Source organism: Brienomyrus brachyistius, unplaced genomic scaffold, assembly GCF_023856365.1.
Source record: "Brienomyrus brachyistius isolate T26 unplaced genomic scaffold, BBRACH_0.4 scaffold76, whole genome shotgun sequence".
Classification (NCBI taxonomy): Eukaryota; Metazoa; Chordata; class Actinopteri; order Osteoglossiformes; family Mormyridae; genus Brienomyrus; species Brienomyrus brachyistius.
Window position 1 is genome coordinate 687,210 of NW_026042351.1, and position 17,825 is coordinate 705,034.

Consider the following 17,825-nt stretch of genomic DNA (forward strand, 5'->3'; position numbering starts at 1 on the left):
TTTGCCTGTCACTGACTATTCCCTGTTTGTTTTCTTACCTGGTTCTTCCTGACCTTGTACTTTCTCCTCACTATCTGCTCTTTCCTCTCTCCCTCTTTGAACTGACAATCATACACAAATAGATAGTATTCAAATAGATAAAGAAATTACATTAATATAAAAAAATGCTATTGACATCACTAATAAAAAAACTCTTCTCTCAGTGTACTTTCAATCAAAAGGCAAATAACCAAACCACGTGTGCATTTAATAAAATATATGACTATTTAAACACTGATCCAACATTATTCTTGATTGACAGATCATGATCTTCTCCTTTTATCTGAATGCCCGTCCTTTTTTTGAAAAAACTTCCTTATATCCATTATGAACCTGGCTGTCTTTCTGTGCAAAATACACACACACACACACACACACACACACACACGCACCAGAAGTTATAAAGTTAATGGGCATCCAGTCAGTTAGCTACCTTAGGTTTAATATTCGGAACATGAAAAAATAACCAGCTTCTCTCGTTCCATTTCAAAGAGGACTGGTGAAACGGTTGGCAATTTAAGTTTGTAGATTTAGGCTATATAAATTTCAATGGGAGCAACAGGATGGTCAAAATGTTGCTGATTTTCCTACAGAGTAGGGCGGATTGTAGGGTAGCAAACATCGTCAGAAAACGTGTTTTCAACACTGCAGTTTACCTGTGAAGGTAATGTTTTTCAGCTAATAAGAGACATGGTCAGACTCCTACTACCTAACTATATAAAGAAAGAGTTACTGAAGGTTAAATGCAGCTAACATGTCCTGTTTTAAGCCAAGTACTCACACAACTGCTGCAATGGGTCTCAGCCACCATTGCTCTGGAAGGAGCGCTGGAGCCAGTCAGAGTAGCGGAGAGTGAAGCTGGAACGAACCATTTTTCGGGGCTGGGGGGGGTATCTATACTAGTTATTGAAATATTACATCTGAATGATTTTTCATATTTTAATACTGTCTCACATAAACAGCATGAACTGTCAAAAAAAGTTAGAAATCTTTAGAAATCTTTGGGGGTGCTTTTATTCATTTTGGGGGTACTGAAGCAGCCCCCAAAAATGGGCTAAAATCGCCCCTGGGCAGGACCCTGTTAACCCTAATCCTGGCAAAGTTACAGGGTCCTCTCTGTTTCTCTTCATAGGGGTCTTTGCAGACATCCAGACATGAGCTTGTTTTGCTCAGTGAGTAACACCATGGCCCCACAGTTACGGAGCTGTGAGTTCAGTTCTGACCCTGACAAAAAATCAGTATAATGTTGCAAGTTCACTAGTTTCCATCAACAGACTGTGTGAACTATGACTGTGTGTATACTACTCTGGGTACCTTGGGTCCTGTTGTAAGCTCCCAGCACAGCAGTTCCCTGTACTGGAGAAGCAGTAATGGAATATGAATGGGAATCTACAGTAGATGTACTGTTTACAGTGAAATGTAGTTCAGAAAAAGAGAGAATGTCAACCTTGAGAGGATCACTTACCTCAGCAGTGACATTCATGTCTCTCGTGCCTCTTCCTATCATGTCAGTAGATGGATTGGGAGAGCATGGGGGTCATGTAGTCGCTGGAATGGGGTCTGTGGCACTCCTGATATTTTTGTAAGACGGTGAAGGTCTCCTGGTGCTCCTTATTTTGCTGTGTGGCTGCTAGACATGGACGTTATCCAGTGACCAGAGATGAAGACTGGACTCCTTTGGTACTGTGTCTCTTCGGAGAATCCTTGGGTACCACTGGTTTGACTTCGTGTCAAATGAGTGGTTGCTCAGGGAGTCCCGCGTGAGTCAGGTTACCTGCATTGTAAGTGTCAGGTACAGCACTATGACCATGTGGCATGATTCCCTGAGGGTGATCCAGCTCGCAAGGTCCCTACTACCCTATTCCAGTGCAATCTCCCCAACCTGACCTGACCTGACCTGATCTGAAATTAAGGTAGTGGTCCAAGCTGTAGGTTTACTGACAGACCACTGTAGGTCCTTATCAATGAAGTCTACCATTCTATCAAGACTGAGGATAATAAGTAATATAATTCAAGTGCTATAATAGTACACTCAAACAGTGATCCTCCTTTATTGGTCTGTAACATACAATATTGCCTGCCCAAGAGCCCACTGCAGCAGGCTCGCAGGAAATATGAAAGAGCTTTGTGGGTGGAGATGTGATCTTTCCACATGATTTCAAGTGAAAACATGAAAAGTCATCTTTAAAACGAAGGCTTTCGCTATTGCAAATGTCACACTATTTAAGGTCTCAGGAAGTCTAGGGGAAGCACAAATATATAGTGCATATAGCTGTGTCTCACATAAAAAGGTTGTGCATACTCTGCTCATATTGTTCCAAATGGAGTAACACTTTGCCATGAATTTTTAATTTTAATATGAGCCCATATAGTTAAGTCTTGACTGTTTACACATAAACACTTAAAAAAGATATAGCTGAGGTCCTGGATTCAGTCTCCTGCATTTTCTCTCTAACCCCCTCAAAGAAATTCTTGCAGGGATTAATTCAGTATGTTTTAACAACATATAAAAAGACCAGATGAGTTAGGAGCAACACTTTACTTGAGGGGGCACAAATAATGTCGTAGTACATCCATCCATCTATTTTCCAAACCGCTTATCCTACTGGGTCGCGGGGGGTCCGGAGCCTATCCCGGAAGCAATGTGCACAAGGCAGGGAACAACCCAGGATGAGGGGCCAGCCCGTCGCAGGGCACACTCACACACCATTCACTCTCACACACACACCTACGGGCAATTTAGCAACTCCAGTTAGCCTCAGCATGTTTTTGGACTGTGGGGGGAAACCCCACGACGACATGGGGAGAACATGCAAACTCCACACACATGTGACTCAGGCAGAGACTCGAACCCGGGTCCCAGAGGTGTGAGGCAACAGAGCTAACCAGTGCACCTGTCAGAGTTCGCTGGTTAAAGCGGGTAGTGCGCACAGGCTGACAAGTGGGCAGGAAGCAGGCAAGCAGGCGGAGTACGGGGAAAACAGGGATTTATTCGGGATCGGGACGGAGCAGACAGCACTAAGACTAACTAACATCAATGACAGACCAGAAATTAAGGCAAGTCATGGACTGAAATAGACGAGACTGGGCGAAAATAAGTGGACACAGCTGGGCAAGATCAGGGAAGCACACGTGAGTAATCAGGGGGCGTGGCACACACGAGGATCGTACGAGCCGGGCATGAGAGCACCACCATGCCGCCCCTGAAGTAGTACACTCTTACTTAATTTATTAATTAACCAGAAAGTATTAGTTATATACTGATCCCACGTTCGTTCATTCTTAATCATAAGTTAGTGTATTTGTTCATCATTTGTACTTGAGTAGTTACTAAGTTATTACTGAGTAATGTGTATTTGAACAATATAAAATATAATAATACATGTGCTATAAATCAACAAACCATTGTCCTTTAGTTTTATCCACTGCAGGACTGCAGGAAGCAGCATACAATGGAAATGCCTTGGGTGGGATGGTAGCCCGGATCAGGGCTCACATACTGGCTCACATGTGAGCAATGAAGAAGTAGCACTTCACGTGTACGGGAGAAAAACAGCAGCCAGAGGAATCCTATGCAATCTCAGTGAGAATAAACTCCCCAGACCCAGGACTGGGGCAGGAATTGCAGGATTCTCCTTTAGCATTTATTTTGGCATACTGTATTTATTGCTATTATCCTTGGTACATGTTTATATTTGCCAATAATTGAAATTGAAATAAACATGATTATTATTCATCCATCCTCGTACCACATATCCTGGAGACGAGGGCCTGTAGCTTATCCCAGGTAGCATAGGACACAATGGTATACTTTTGGATGGGATGCCAGTCCATTGCAGGGAATGCACTCACTCACACACTGTGGGCAATTTAGAGATGACAGTCTATTATTATTAGGATACCTATAGTTTTTAGTAGTTTTCACTATTATTATGCTTTTTGCCATGGGAGTCTATGGCAGCCCATAGAGCTGATTGGCAACTTTTTTGAAATTTGGCACATCGATAGAGGTCAGTTCCAACTATTCATACCAAATTTGGGTTCAATCCATCCATCACTCTAGCACCACCCTCAGGCCAAATTTCAAGAAATGTTTTTGCCTTATTCTCTTTCTTATCATTGTATGATTATGCTATTTACTTTCAAGTATTAGCATTACCTGGATGGATGGATGGACATCGTTCATCCTTTACCTGGGGAATGAGGCTCCCAACTCGTGGTGACTTACCCAAGCCCTGGTGCTGGATCATCATTAAATGCTTACATGGGGAAAGAGAGACCTTACCCTAGGCCTCCAAGCCTGGAAGTACCCTGAGCTCTAGACCCAAGCTTAACCCTAACCCATAAGCATAGGTTCGCAGCATGAACAGTTCTCACCTGATACCAGAAAACCATACATGTTCTTAATCTGAAAATCAGTTCATCATTTTCCCAGAAGGTGGCAGCACATCAACACTGCAAGCTTGGCACATCCCTTTGGATACAATGAGCTATCCTTATATTTTGAAATTTTTTTAAACTTATTTAAATCAGTAAAACAAATTGCATCCAAAAAGGATAGAATCATGACTACCCAATACCCCTTGGCACCATGTTAGTGTGAATGGAGTTTTCACTCCAGCCCTGAGGGATTCAGAGCAGACACAAAAGATTGTGAACCCATGTGTGATTTACAGTGAAAGGTGACTGAACACAACGCACAGCCTCTGTTATGACTCCACTGTTCACCATGGTTCAGCACCATCTATATTTCTATTATTTTTCTAGGTATTTTACTTGTGGTTTTACACTTAACATGGTATCGACAGGCTTGCTCCAAAGAGATCTCATTGTATTTACACAGTGACAGTAACGCTGCCTTATCTTGCGAGAGGAAGTAGCATATGGGTGCGCTGCTAACGTTAGCATTAGCAAACCTAGCTGCCTAGCAGTGTTGGTAGCAACTCGTCAGTGTAATTCCACTACTTTTGTTTGCACCATGTATTTCAACATCGACGCGATGTTACTGTGATCACTATGCAACCTTTAGCCCACTGTTATTTTCCTTGATTATGTAATTATACAGGGCAGGTCAGGCAGAGGGAGCAGACGCTGATGCAGCACATTGATGACCAACCACACGTCCAAACTGCTGGCGATCCTGGCCGGCGACCCCCCAGGCAGACACACGGTCGAATCCCACCCTTATTATAATTACTTTTATATGCAGTAATTGGTAATTAGTAATTTTCAGTAGCTTGCACAAGGCTGCTGACTAGCAACGTTATTCGTTGGCTGAATCCGAAATAGCTGTAGTGCTACGACGCAGGATTGTTACAGGGACAGTGATAAATGCAGACCCCTTTATTCTGATTGCGTTAAAAATCAAATGTTTTTACTCAGATTTCATCCATTTGGTGGTGTGCTCTCTATAATGTGCCATGTTTTTCTAAAAGCAGATTTTTTAAAAAAAGAATGGCAAAATAGAGCAGCGCATTGAATTGTAATGCCTGTATCTTGAAACGTAGCGTGTTGTCAGACTCTCCGATACACAGCTCTATGGTCCATACAGAGGAGATGAGGAACATGCAGTCTGCTAAGTCACGTGGTTACCTTTCGTTAGGTGGCTACGTTTACATGCCTTAACGCAATTAAGATGTTTTCATGTAAACAGATTAATCGGGGAGCTCATTTATAAAGGCTTCGTGTGACTGAAAAAGACGAGAAGCATTCATACATACATTTATAGGAAGATTTTGGGATTTACAAAGAAAAACGTTTTGTGAAAAAGACAAATCTTGTGAACGAGGTTGAGAGATGCTGTTTCGACAGAATCCTGTAGAGGGCACTGTGTATGCTAAATCGAAGGCTCCAGTAATGTATTCGGCATTTATAATCATAAACAATAATAATTGAAATATTTGTGGGCACATGGCAATTGGCTCTGAGATTAAAGTTATTTAAAATGAATTTGTTTAAATTTGTGGGCCGGCATGGTGGTGCAGTGGTTAGCACTGTTGCCTCACACCTCTGGGACCCAGGTTTGAGTCTCCGCCTGGGTTACATGTGTGTGGAGTTTGCATGTTCTCCCCATGTCGTCGTGGGGTTTCCTCCGGGTACGCTGGTTTCCCCCCACAGTCCAAAAACATGCTGAGGCTAATTGGAGTTGCTAAAAAATTGCCTGTAGGTGTGAATGGTGTGTGAGTGTGCCCTGCGATGGGCTGGCCCCCCATACTGGGTTGCTCCCTGCCTTGTGCCCATTGCTTCCGGGATAGGCTCCGGACCCCCCGCGACCCAGTAGGATTAGCGGTTTGGAAAATGGATGGATGGATGTATGATAGAATGATTAAGCTGTAGCACATTTCAAATAATATTTCATTTGTAACACATTTGTTCTCCAAACTTCTACATTTTTAACCTTTGGCCACAAGATCATCTTCTTCCTGCCAGTATCTTTTCTTTCCTTTGATCCTCGGTTGTTGGAATCTGCTCTGCTGCTTGGAAGTTCCCTGGGGCTCTGTGCCCTTCTAGGGGCTCTGTGTCCTTTGTTAGCACAAACATTTTGCACACCTGACATTACCATGCATACAGTATTTCTCATATTTTACAAAATACAAAAACACTGATCAAAGTCTGTAGAAAAAAACATTTTATTTCATGAACTCAAATATGAATCATAAAACACAATTAAAATACTTTTTTTGAATACATGCCTCAGAAATTGCACATCCCTGATTGTGCGTTACCTTCATGCTGCCTTGAAATTTTTGATTTCTTCACTGTAGCCCTATGTTATACAATCTAATCATAACCTTATGTTAACTGATCCTATTTTTATTTCTTAAATATTCCCTCCACCACCCCCCCTCTGAGGAGGACTGCTTTATTTACAATTAATCTAATCCTATGTTATACAATCTTATCTTTACCTTATGTTAACTGATCCTATTTTTATTTCTTAAATATTCCCTCCACCACCCCCCCCTCTAAGGAGGACTGCTTTATTTATAATTAATCTAATCCTATGTTATACAATCTTATCTTTACCTTATGTTAACTGATCCTATTTTTATTTCTTAAATATTCCCTCCACCACCCCCCCTCTAAGGAGGACTACTTTATTTATAATTAATCTAATCCTATGTTATACAATCTTATCTTTACCTTATGTTAACTGATCCTATTTTTATTTCTTAAATATTCCCTCCACCACCCCCCCTCTAAGGAGGACTACTTTATTTATAATTAATCTAATCCTATGTTATACAATCTTATCTTTACCTTATGTTAACTGATCCTATTTTTATTTCTTAAATATTCCCTCCACCACCCCCCCTCTAAGGAGGACTACTTTATTTAAAATTAATCTAATCCTATGTTATACAATCTTATCTTTACCTTATGTTAACTAATCCTATTTTTATTTCTTAAATATTCCCTCCACCACGCCCCTCTGAGGAGGACTGCTTTATTTACAATTAATCTAATCCTATGTTATACAATCTTATCTTTACCTTATGTTAACTGATCCTATTTTTATTTCTTAAATATTCCCTCCACCACCCCCCCCTCTAAGGAGGGCTGCTTTATTTATAATTAATCTAATCCTATGTTATACAATCTTAATTTTATTCTATGTTATCTTATCCTATCTTTCTTATCTTATGCTATGCAATCCTATCTTATTCTTATACTATGTTATCTCATATAATCTTATCCTAAACTTATGGTAATTTATCATGTCTTTGTAAAACATAAAATGGCATACAAGTTAAGACTATCTTAACTTGTCCTATCTTAACCTTATCCTATCTTAAGCTTATCCTATAGTACCTTATGCTATAGAACTACATGGTAACATATCCTAATTTTATCTTATCCTAAGTATGTATGACAACTCTCGTGTAATTATGTGCTGAATCTACAGGGAAATGTAGCTATGTGCATCTGACTGATAGCCCATTTCCACACCCATCTCCTGAGCCCTGGGCATGGTACTTAGCTGCTCCAGTGCATCAATAGGAAAGATGAACTCATCTTCATCAATCCTACGCCTCTTGGATGAATGAGTACCCTCATTATCCTCATTCTTCCCCTGTTTCGCTAAGTTAATTTCATTTAAATGTCTGTTCCAAAACTCCTGACACCAGTACTCAGTAAAGCACTTGGCGTCATAGGTCATTTTAGAGTACTTGGTTACATAATAGTTATACAACCAATAGAATTTTTCCAGGTGAGATGAGGCGGCTACAGCCTGTGCTGGAGCCTGAAGCAGATGGGTCAGATGAACCAGGCCTGGAGCTGAATATGGATGTGGAGCTGGGCTTACAGGTGTGACTAAGTGTGGGGATAAAACAGAGGAGCCCATAAAAAGAAATGGGGATGAAACAAAAGAGGAGGGGGCTGAAGACGAAAATAAAAATGAAGAGGAGGAGAAGGTTGGTGAGCTGGGCTTAGGCTCTAACCCCTTCTGTTGGTCATACCTCCTTCTTCGCCCTGACCGGCCTCCCGCCGTATTTCTACGGCGGCCTGTGCCCTGCTGACCCCTGCTGGTTGCCACCGGGATGGCAGCAGATCCAGGAGAGGCAGACGTGGTCAGGGAGCTGGCTGCCGGCGGCCTGGTGCGGCACTTCTTCCGACGGCCAGCATCACTGGAACTGGTTTGTCCTTTGGGATTATAAAGACAGGGGACAGCATATTTAATTTAAATGAAACATTATGTCACTGTACAACAACACTACATCACAACCATCACAGATATCACACTTGGCAGTCGGTATTGCACACTAAGAAAAATTCTGCAGTCTTTATTGGATACAGGAAACACACGCTTGGGAAACTTATGCGCTGGTCTTGACTTGGGCCGTCTGCGTTTCAGCAGGGGAACCTGACCTATAAAAACAAGCCAGTTTGTGCACAGATTCCCTGATACGCAGAACAACAGCGAAAAACAACACTGGAAAGGTTCATGTGCATCAAATATAGCAGCCCACTCAATCCAAATGCTGGCATCAACAACTGACTATTAAGTCAAATCCTTTACATATCTTACACTTTCCATAAGTTGCATTATTTATTCACTCTCAAGGTACCAAACTAAGATTTATGCTTTTTCTGATTTCTACCGCGTTTCCCAGCAAATAAGATCTAACATGATTTTTCAAGAAGCCCGTAATATAAGCCCTAGTTATTGTCCCATGGATTGTACGGTAACTAGAATGAGATGCGGTTATACTACGAGAAGGCTACATGGACAAGAGGCGCTCATTTAAGGACAGAGTTATTGCTAAACATGAGAGATTGGGGACACTGGTTCTACAGGAAATTGAGTTGCGAGATATTCAGGACGGAATTTGGAACTTGGAGATTTACGATGATGTTCCAGAAGAACATGACATTACGACTATATTTGAATAAACATATGCAGTATACAGCAGAATTTTGTTCATGAATAAATTCACCGTCAAATTGTTTACATGGAAAGATACTGTTAGAAGATGACATGATGTCTGTGTTTGAATAAATGTGGATTTTTTTCATGAATACCGGTAAATATACTGTAGCATGTTATACTTGGGAAAATACTACCTTAATATAAGCCGTAACGCGTCATTTGGAGCAAAAATTAATATAAGACCCTGTCTTATTTTCGGGGAAACACCGTATATTAGGACATATTCAGCTGTTACTTTACCACTTCATGATGATTTTCTCTGATGTTTAAACACAGCACAGCCACAGATTTTACTGATTTCATTATATAATGCAGTAGACATGCAAAAAGACTCCCGTATATTAAAGCTAAAGGTGAACTACTTTATTATTTAGACATGTACTTCTAAAACAAGATAATAGAACAGAAGATTCAAGAAGACTAGTCAAGCATATTCTGACTTTAACTCTTTAAGTGCTGAGTTAGTCTGGGCATCATTTTGCCATCCTTACCTCGGCCAACTGGACCGGGGATGTATTCCGGGGCGATCCGCACACTGACTGCACCTTTCGGCAGCAGCCAGTCAATCCTCTGGAGATTCACGGTGGTTTTCACGATGGACATCTTTCGCGTCTTCTCTCTTGCTGATAAACTGCAAGTCTGAGCTGCTTTAAATGTTCAAATGAAAACTCTAAACGGAAAAGAATTGTTATGATTCGGTTGCTAAGCTACGGTGGCCGATTGGTGTCAGCGCGCTGCAAAGTCTTCAAACGCTTTAATCAAATGACGAAACATACGATCTACATTTACAAAAGCGCAGAAACGTAGAAGTACCACAAAATTGTAAGACAAGTTTAAAAACATATAAGCGCTGAAAATCCGCTCACAACACAGTTGTAAAGTTTCTGGGTGACAAAGAAACAAGACGGACCAATTATGGTTTAATTGTATATCGAATGTTTACGAAATGTCGATATCTTATCAAAACAGGATATAGAATGAAACACTACATTATATCAATCAATCATTCGGTCGCCATTAAAAATATAGAATAATATTCCTTCCTTGTTATAATTAACACGAGAGCTGCGGTCTTGAAGTTGCACAGACTCCCAGAATTCATAGCGATAATTACGCGACCCATTCAATTAGTGGGTTTTTTGATAATTGGGAATGGGGAGGAGCCATTGGGTGCGTTCGACTTCACTTAGGTCTGACTGCAGCTGACGTGAGGGGGAGCGCCATCTGCCGGCGGCTGCAGGAGTGTAATATAATAATATAAACTGTAATATAAACTTGTAATATAAACTGACAGCAGCCAAACTAGACAACTTCTACTCCTCGTAGTGCGAGACCTGACTGAGATGGCCGCACTTCCAAAAGGGTGTAGATACATCTATACAAATATCACCTGCATGCACATTACCTCTTCTGCAATAACCAACTCCTGATCCAAAGTGCTAGCAGTGAAAAGATAGCTGCCAGGAAAAAGATCAAATACATTTATTTCAAGGATTCAAAGTTTTTATTGTCATGCACAGAATACAATGCAATTCTTACTTGAATGCCTTCTTCACAGACTAGACGATTAAACACATAAACCAGCGCAACATTACAGTAACTAACAATAAATAAATGATTAACTTATGTGTACTATTAGAGCATTTATTGAAACTTTACTTCTTTACAGGCTTTTCGGGAGAAATAGCAGATAACGTATCGGAACTTCCAGAGATACAAACGTCATGCGTGTGACTAAAATTGTTCAGCCAATAAGGGCAAAGTTGTGTCACGGAGGCAGTTCCAGTTTGTGCAGCCGGCTGAGAGGTTTTTTTATTATTTTTGTTATTGAAGCTTTAAATTACAACAGAAGTAATAGCTGACCAGTGACCATTAAGATTAACAAAACAAACAAGAACATTTACGAGACATTTACAAAATAAGCCAGGGGCACATAGTAGCGACATTTACAGTTACGCCGGCTGAAAGGTGCTGCACGATCTTACTTGCTCTCTGCACGTGCTGCACGATCTGTCACGATCGTCTTGTAGGTTTTTGTACCATGTGACTTGGTGACGTTAGGTGACGTTTTGCAGGGCCGGCTTTATGTCGGACAAAAGAAATCTAACCATGATGCAGTAATTCTAGAGGCAGCAAAGCAGACTAACCAAAGATCTCATAGTAAACAAAGGAATGTGATACTGCAGTTAAGTCTCGGAACAAAGCTTTTACAATGTTAAAAAGTACTCACAACTTTCAGAATTTGATTGAGTACAAAAAGTTGCAGGCTAACGTAAGGAGGGTAGTTAAATGAGCAAAGAGGGAGTTTTGGAGGTCCTTCTGTAATTCAGTAGGACGGGAAACTGACATTAGTAAAGTCTGGGGAATGATAAAAAAGATGCATGAGATTAAAAGGGAGTATGGATATTCAGTTCTAAATGATAATAACATAATAACAGTTACAGATGGGGAAAAAGGCAAAATGTTAGTTTTGTGGTTTTTCATTCCCTGCTAAATCAGAAGTCAGAAGCCGCTGGTGTAGATCCAAATTCAGTCTTTATTGCAACAATTAAGTTACAACCAAGGCCGGACACTTAAAGTGTGTCCAGTACTGTTTTATACCTATTTTTATACAAGTTCTTATCATTTAACAATATCTCGTCACTTAAGCATCATCATTCCTTCAACCATTCACAATCATTGTTTTTTACATCAATCCACACCCCTAGGTGATAAGTTTGTCCATCAATTCTTTTACTGTTTGGTCCCTCAGCCGAACGTAATGGTGGTGCGACCATCTCCACTTGCTTTTTTAAAAATGCTCAGCCGTGAACTTTTGGTGAGCCTGTTGCACATTGTCTAATTAGAGGGTTGATAATATATTTGTCCTTCAACATAATGATAAAGCATAACACTAATAAAGGTGGATATTCATGCATTCAGGGCTAACATAAAGTAGCTAACAGAACATTTGAGGCTAATACAAGGTGCAAATACATACTCAATTGATTACATTGTGTTGATTACATTATAATGATTACATTGTAATGATTACATCACGGGTATTTGGCATGCTTTTTAATAATACCGTAATGATTATATTCTACATTGTATAGTGCTAAATAATATCCCATATATTTCCCCCCTTTGGGATTCTAAAGAGTCCCACACACAATTCTGTCCATCCAGCCTAGGAGGGAGGGCTAAAACCCTAAGATCTAGGGAAATTCCACTCCCAGCCCGCCACAGGCGCGGCCCCCCTTCGGGGTCCATGGCTGACATGGCTCACAAACTATCAACACTGAGAATCAACCAACAGCAATGAACTCCCCAGGATACATTGCATATATTATCAGGAATACATAATCTACCAGGAGTACATCACCTACCACAAGCTCATTACATAAATATATACGGCTAATGCAAAGATAACTGAAAGGTTAACTGATAACACTGTAGATTACTATAACAGGCACTCTGTCATGAGCAGGAAAGTCCCAGGTGTCGTGGGCGGCAGGCAGGCTGCAGCGTTTCCAACATGGAGTATTCACAGGCGGTACGGCCGAACTTCAGCTATGGGCAGGAGCGTATCCAAGGTGTCTATGTCGCCATCTGTTTCCGTGTTGGTCCAGGAGGTTGCCGCTCCAAACGGTCCTCCCACCACTCTAAACATTGCAGCTATAGTCGCCTGCTGAGACAGCGCTCTTCCCACTAGGGAGCGAACAAGAGGAAGTACACAAAAAAAGATTAGTAGCAAAGCAAGAATGAACACAGCACGCACACAGAGTGCTTTCATAAAGGCTTACTGCCAACTACCCCACATATTATAGCACCAGTCAAACAACCCGTCATGTTGTCCCGAATTTCTCGCCATCTCATCCTGTAACCCCTGCAACTTTCTCATACCCTCAGTAAATGAAACATCCAGGGCTGTATTGTTGGGAATAAATGTACAGCACTGATCCCCGAACAGCACACACACTCCCCCTTTTTCTGCCAGGAGCCAATCCAGGGCCACCCTGTTCTGTCATGCCATCAGACTGGTGGCCTGAAGCTGCTCCCCCAGAGATGCGAGTGCCTCCTGAGTATAGTTGATAAACCTCTGCTGATTATAGTACAAATAATTTTTCCATTCCACATTTTTGTTAACAGTAGGCCAAATTAATATTGATTCAAACCCTGCAGCTATCTCACTTCTCACCTTATATTTCTCTGGAATGCCCCTCGGCTGGCATATGGCATCTATATACACACTGGGATCATCTTCGCAGCTCGTAACAAACCTGTGGGACCTAGAGGGCTGTTTGTCAATATCCACCTGGCTAGCTAACATCCCCCTAGTGCAGAGGCCTCCACAATTATTGGGGAGAGGAGGCCTCAATCCTCCCTCCTGACCACACAGCCACCACGTATCTGCCAGAGGTACGCTCTGGTTCTCTAATGCATCCAGCGGAATGACATCTGAGTCCTCTATAGGCCTGTGTGGGGGGCTGACGTCTGAGTCCTCTATAGGCCTGTGTGAGGGGTTGACGTCTGAGTCCTCTATAGGCCTGTGTGAGGGGCTGACGTCTGAGTCCTCTATAGGCCTGTGTGGGGGGCTGACGTCTGAGTCCTCTATAGGCCTGTGTGGGGGGCTGACGTCTGAGTCCTCTATAGGCCTGTGTGAGGGGCTGATGTCTCAGTCCTCTATAGGCCTGTGTGAGGGGCTGACGTCTGAGTCCTCTATAGGCCTGTGTGAGGGGCTGATGTCTCAGTCCTCTATAGGCCTGTGTGAGGGGCTGACGTCTGAGTCCTCTATAGGCCTGTGTGGGGGGCCGACGTCTGAGTCCTCTATAGGCCTGTGTGGGGGGCTGACGTCTGAGTCCTCTATAGGCCTGTGTGGGGGGCCGACGTCTGAGTCCTCTATAGGCCTGTGTGAGGGGCCGACGTCTGAGTCCTCTATAGGCCTGTGTGAGGGGCTGACGTCTGAGTCCTCTATAGGCCTGTGTGAGGGGCCGACGTCTGAGTCCTCTATAGGCCTGTGTGGGGGGCTGACGTCTGAGTCCTCTATAGGCCTGTGTGAGGGGCCGACGTCTGAGTCCTCTATAGGCCTGTGTGGGGGGCCGACGTCTGAGTCCTCTATAGGCCTGTGTGAGGGGCTGACGTCTGAGTCCTCTATAGGCCTGTGTGAGGGGCTGACGTCTGAGTCCTCTATAGGCCTGTGTGAGGGGACCGACGTCTGAGTCCTCTATAGGCCTGTGTGGGGGGCCGACGTCTGAGTCCTCTATAGGCCTGTGTGAGGGGCCGACGTCTGAGTCCTCTATAGGCCTGTGTGGGGGGCTGACGTCTGAGTCCTCTATAGGCCTGTGTGGGGGGCTGATGTCTGAGTCCTCTATAGGCCTGTGTGAGGAGCTGATGTCTGAGTCCTCTATAGGCCTGTGTGGGGGCTGACGTCTGAGTCCTCTATAGGCCCGTGTGAGGGGACCGACGTCTGAGTCCCCTATAGGCCCGTGTGAGGGGCCGACGTCTGAGTCCTCTATAGGCCTGTGTGGGGGGCTGACGTCTGAGTCCTCTATAGGCCTGTGTGAGGGGACCGACGTCTGAGTCCTCTATAGGCCTGTGTGGGGGGCCGACGTCTGAGTCCTCTATAGGCCTGTGTGGGGGGCTGACGTCTGAGTCCTCTATAGGCCTGTGTGAGGGGCTGAAGTCTGAGTCCTCTATAGGCCTGTGTGAGGGGACCGACGTCTGAGTCCTCTATAGGCCTGTGTGGGGGGCTGACGTCTGAGTCCTCTATAGGCCTGTGTGGGGGGCCGACGTCTGAGTCCTCTATAGGCCTGTGTGGGGGGCTGACGTCTGAGTCCTCTATAGGCCTGTGTGAGGGGCCGACATCTGAGTCCTCTATAGGCCTGTGTGGGGGGCCGACGTCTGAGTCCTCTATAGGCCTGTGTGGGGGGCTGACGTCTGAGTCCTCTATAGGCCCGTGTGAGGGACCGACATCTGAGTCCTCTATAGGCCTGTGCGAGGGATTGACGTCTGAGTCCTCTATAGGCCTGTGTATACATCAAATATCATATATATCCATCCATCCATCCATCCATTTTCCAAATCACTTATCCTACTGGGTTGCGGGGGGTCCGGAGCCTATCCCGGAAGCAATGGGCACGAGGCAGGGAACAACCCAGGATGGGGGGCCAGCCCATCGCAGGGCACATTCACACATCATTCAAATATCATATATATGATTTATTAAATTTAGATTTAAGTTTGCAGTCAATTCAATTTCCACGTTTCTCAATTTTCACGTTGCCTTTTTAAACGCAATTATGTGAATTTTAAGTAAAAATGTAGAATAAAATTATATCGTGATAATTATCAATATCATTTCCTATGAAAAAAACTTTACTATTGTACAATATTGCCCAGCCATAGGCTGATTTCAAAATTGATTTACATATTGTCTGTCTGTCATTATACATAAGAACATAAGAACATAAGAACTATACAAACGAGAGGAGGCCATTCGGCCCATCAAGCTCGCTTGGGGAGAACTAAACTTATAGCTCAGAGTCGTTAAAATCTTATCTAGCTCTGATTTAAAGGAACCCAAGGATTCAGCTTGCACTACATTATCAGGAAGGCTATTCCATACTCTGACTACACGCTGTGTAAAGAAGTGCTTCCTTAAATCCAGCTTGAAATGTTCTCCCGCTAATTTCCACCTATGGCCACGAGTTTGTGTATTTAAACTAATGCTGAAGTAACTATTTGGTTGAATAGCATCCAAACCTGTTAGAATCTTATATACCTGGATCATGTCCCCCCTCAGTCTCCTTTGCTTGAGACTGAACAGATTTAGCTCAAGTAACCGTTCCTCGTATGACATTCCTCTAAGACCAGGAATCATTTTTGTGGCCCTACGCTGCACCTTTTCTAAGGCCACAATGTCCTTTTTAAGATATGGTGACCAAACCTGCACACAATATTCTAGGTGAGGTCTCACCAAGGAATTGTATAATCTTAGCATTACCTCCCTTGACTTAAACTCCACACACCTGGAGATATACCCCAACATCCTATTGGCCTTTTTTATTGCTTCCCCACACTGGCGAGAATGGGACATGGAAGCATCAACATACACACCAAGGTCTTTCTCATGATCAGCTACCTTTATTTCAGTGACACCCATGAAATACCTGTACTTTATATTTCTGCTCCCTAGATGGAGTACCTTACATTTATCAACGTTAAATTTCATCTGCCAGGTATCGGCCCAGTCACTAATTAAATCAAGATCCCGCTGTAGCTGCTGAGCCACTAATTCAGTATCTGCTACACCACCCACCTTGGTGTCATCTGCAAATTTCACCAGTTTACTGTATATATTGGTATCCATATCATTTATGTAAATTAGGAACAATAGTGGTCCTAAAATCGAACCCTGCGGTACCCCACTATGAACGCAAGCCCACTGTGACATTGTGCCTCTTATAACTACTCGCTGTTTCCTATCTGTTAACCAGTTATCAATCCAGGTCGCTACGGTACCTAAAATACCTGTCGCTTTGAGTTTAAGTAGGAGCCTCTTGTGGGGGACAACATCAAAAGCCTTTTGGAAATCTAAGTAGATGACATCATAGGCCTTCTTATCATCAACTTCCTGAGTAGCTTCCTCAAAAAACTCCAACAGATTTGTTAAACAGGATCTACCTCTCCTAAATCCATGCTGGCTATCCCGCAAAATGTTATTGGAGTCCAGGTAATCTACCATTTTCTCTTTGATTATAGCCTCCATAACTTTACCAGTTATACAAGTTAGACTGATTGGCCTATAGTTAGACAAATTACTTCTATCCCCTTTTTTGAAAATAGGCGTTATGAAGGCGTGCTTCCAATCAGAAGGTACCACACCTTCAGATAAGGATTTTTGAAACAGTAAAGTTAAGGGTCGGCAAATAATATCCCTCATCTCTTTTAACACTATAGGTAAGATGCCATCAGGGCCCTGTGATTTATTTATTTTGAGCTTAGCTAGGCTTTGCAAAACATCTGCTTCAGTTATATATATATTAGCTATAGACAATGCTGGATAGGTAATAACTGGTAAATTACTAAGGTCCTCAACAGTGAATACCCGTGCAAAACTATCATTGAACTAATTTACTATATCAATGTCGTTTACTATTATAAGACCCTTACTATCCTGCAGATTAGTAATTTCAGGTTTTAGAGCTCTTTTAGAGTTAAAATACTGGAAGAAACTTTTAACGTCATCCTTAGCTTCCAATGCAACCATCCTTTCGACATTTCTTTTAGCTCGTCTAATATCATTTTTTAACTCAGCCTGTAGACTTAGATATTCCTGCTTAATTCTGTCATCATCAGTTATTTTCCATTG

The 17,825-nt window shown here is 42.6% G+C and overlaps 2 protein-coding genes and 1 long non-coding RNA gene across 5 annotated transcripts in view; 1 reads left to right on the forward strand and 2 right to left on the reverse strand.

Moving 5' to 3' along the window:
- The window catches only part of LOC125726799 (uncharacterized), a 148,114-nt gene that overhangs the window by 74,207 nt on the left and 56,082 nt on the right, over nucleotides 1–17,825 (forward strand). The window lies entirely within an intron of this gene.
- The window catches only part of LOC125726780 (NACHT, LRR and PYD domains-containing protein 3-like), a 189,224-nt gene that overhangs the window by 61,106 nt on the left and 110,293 nt on the right, over nucleotides 1–17,825 (reverse strand). The window lies entirely within an intron of this gene.
- On the reverse strand, nucleotides 1,898–10,273 carry LOC125726788 (uncharacterized). 3 transcript variants are annotated; one of them, XR_007388394.1, is made up of 4 exons: nucleotides 9,964–10,273; nucleotides 8,502–8,685; nucleotides 6,437–6,561; nucleotides 1,898–1,941 (listed from the first exon to the last, which is right to left on the reverse strand). XR_007388394.1 is itself a non-coding variant. In XM_049003284.1 (3 exons), exons 1-3 carry the CDS (start codon nucleotides 10,073–10,075, stop codon nucleotides 6,546–6,548), a joined length of 312 nt encoding a protein of 103 aa, XP_048859241.1. In that variant the 5' UTR covers nucleotides 10,076–10,273; the 3' UTR covers nucleotides 6,376–6,545. The 3 variants fall into 3 exon arrangements, 2 of the variants coding, with proteins under 2 accessions (XP_048859241.1, XP_048859240.1); XM_049003284.1 differs by lacking the exon at nucleotides 1,898–1,941 and having other exon boundaries at nucleotides 6,376–6,561; XM_049003283.1 differs by lacking the exons at nucleotides 1,898–1,941; nucleotides 6,437–6,561 and having other exon boundaries at nucleotides 7,672–8,685.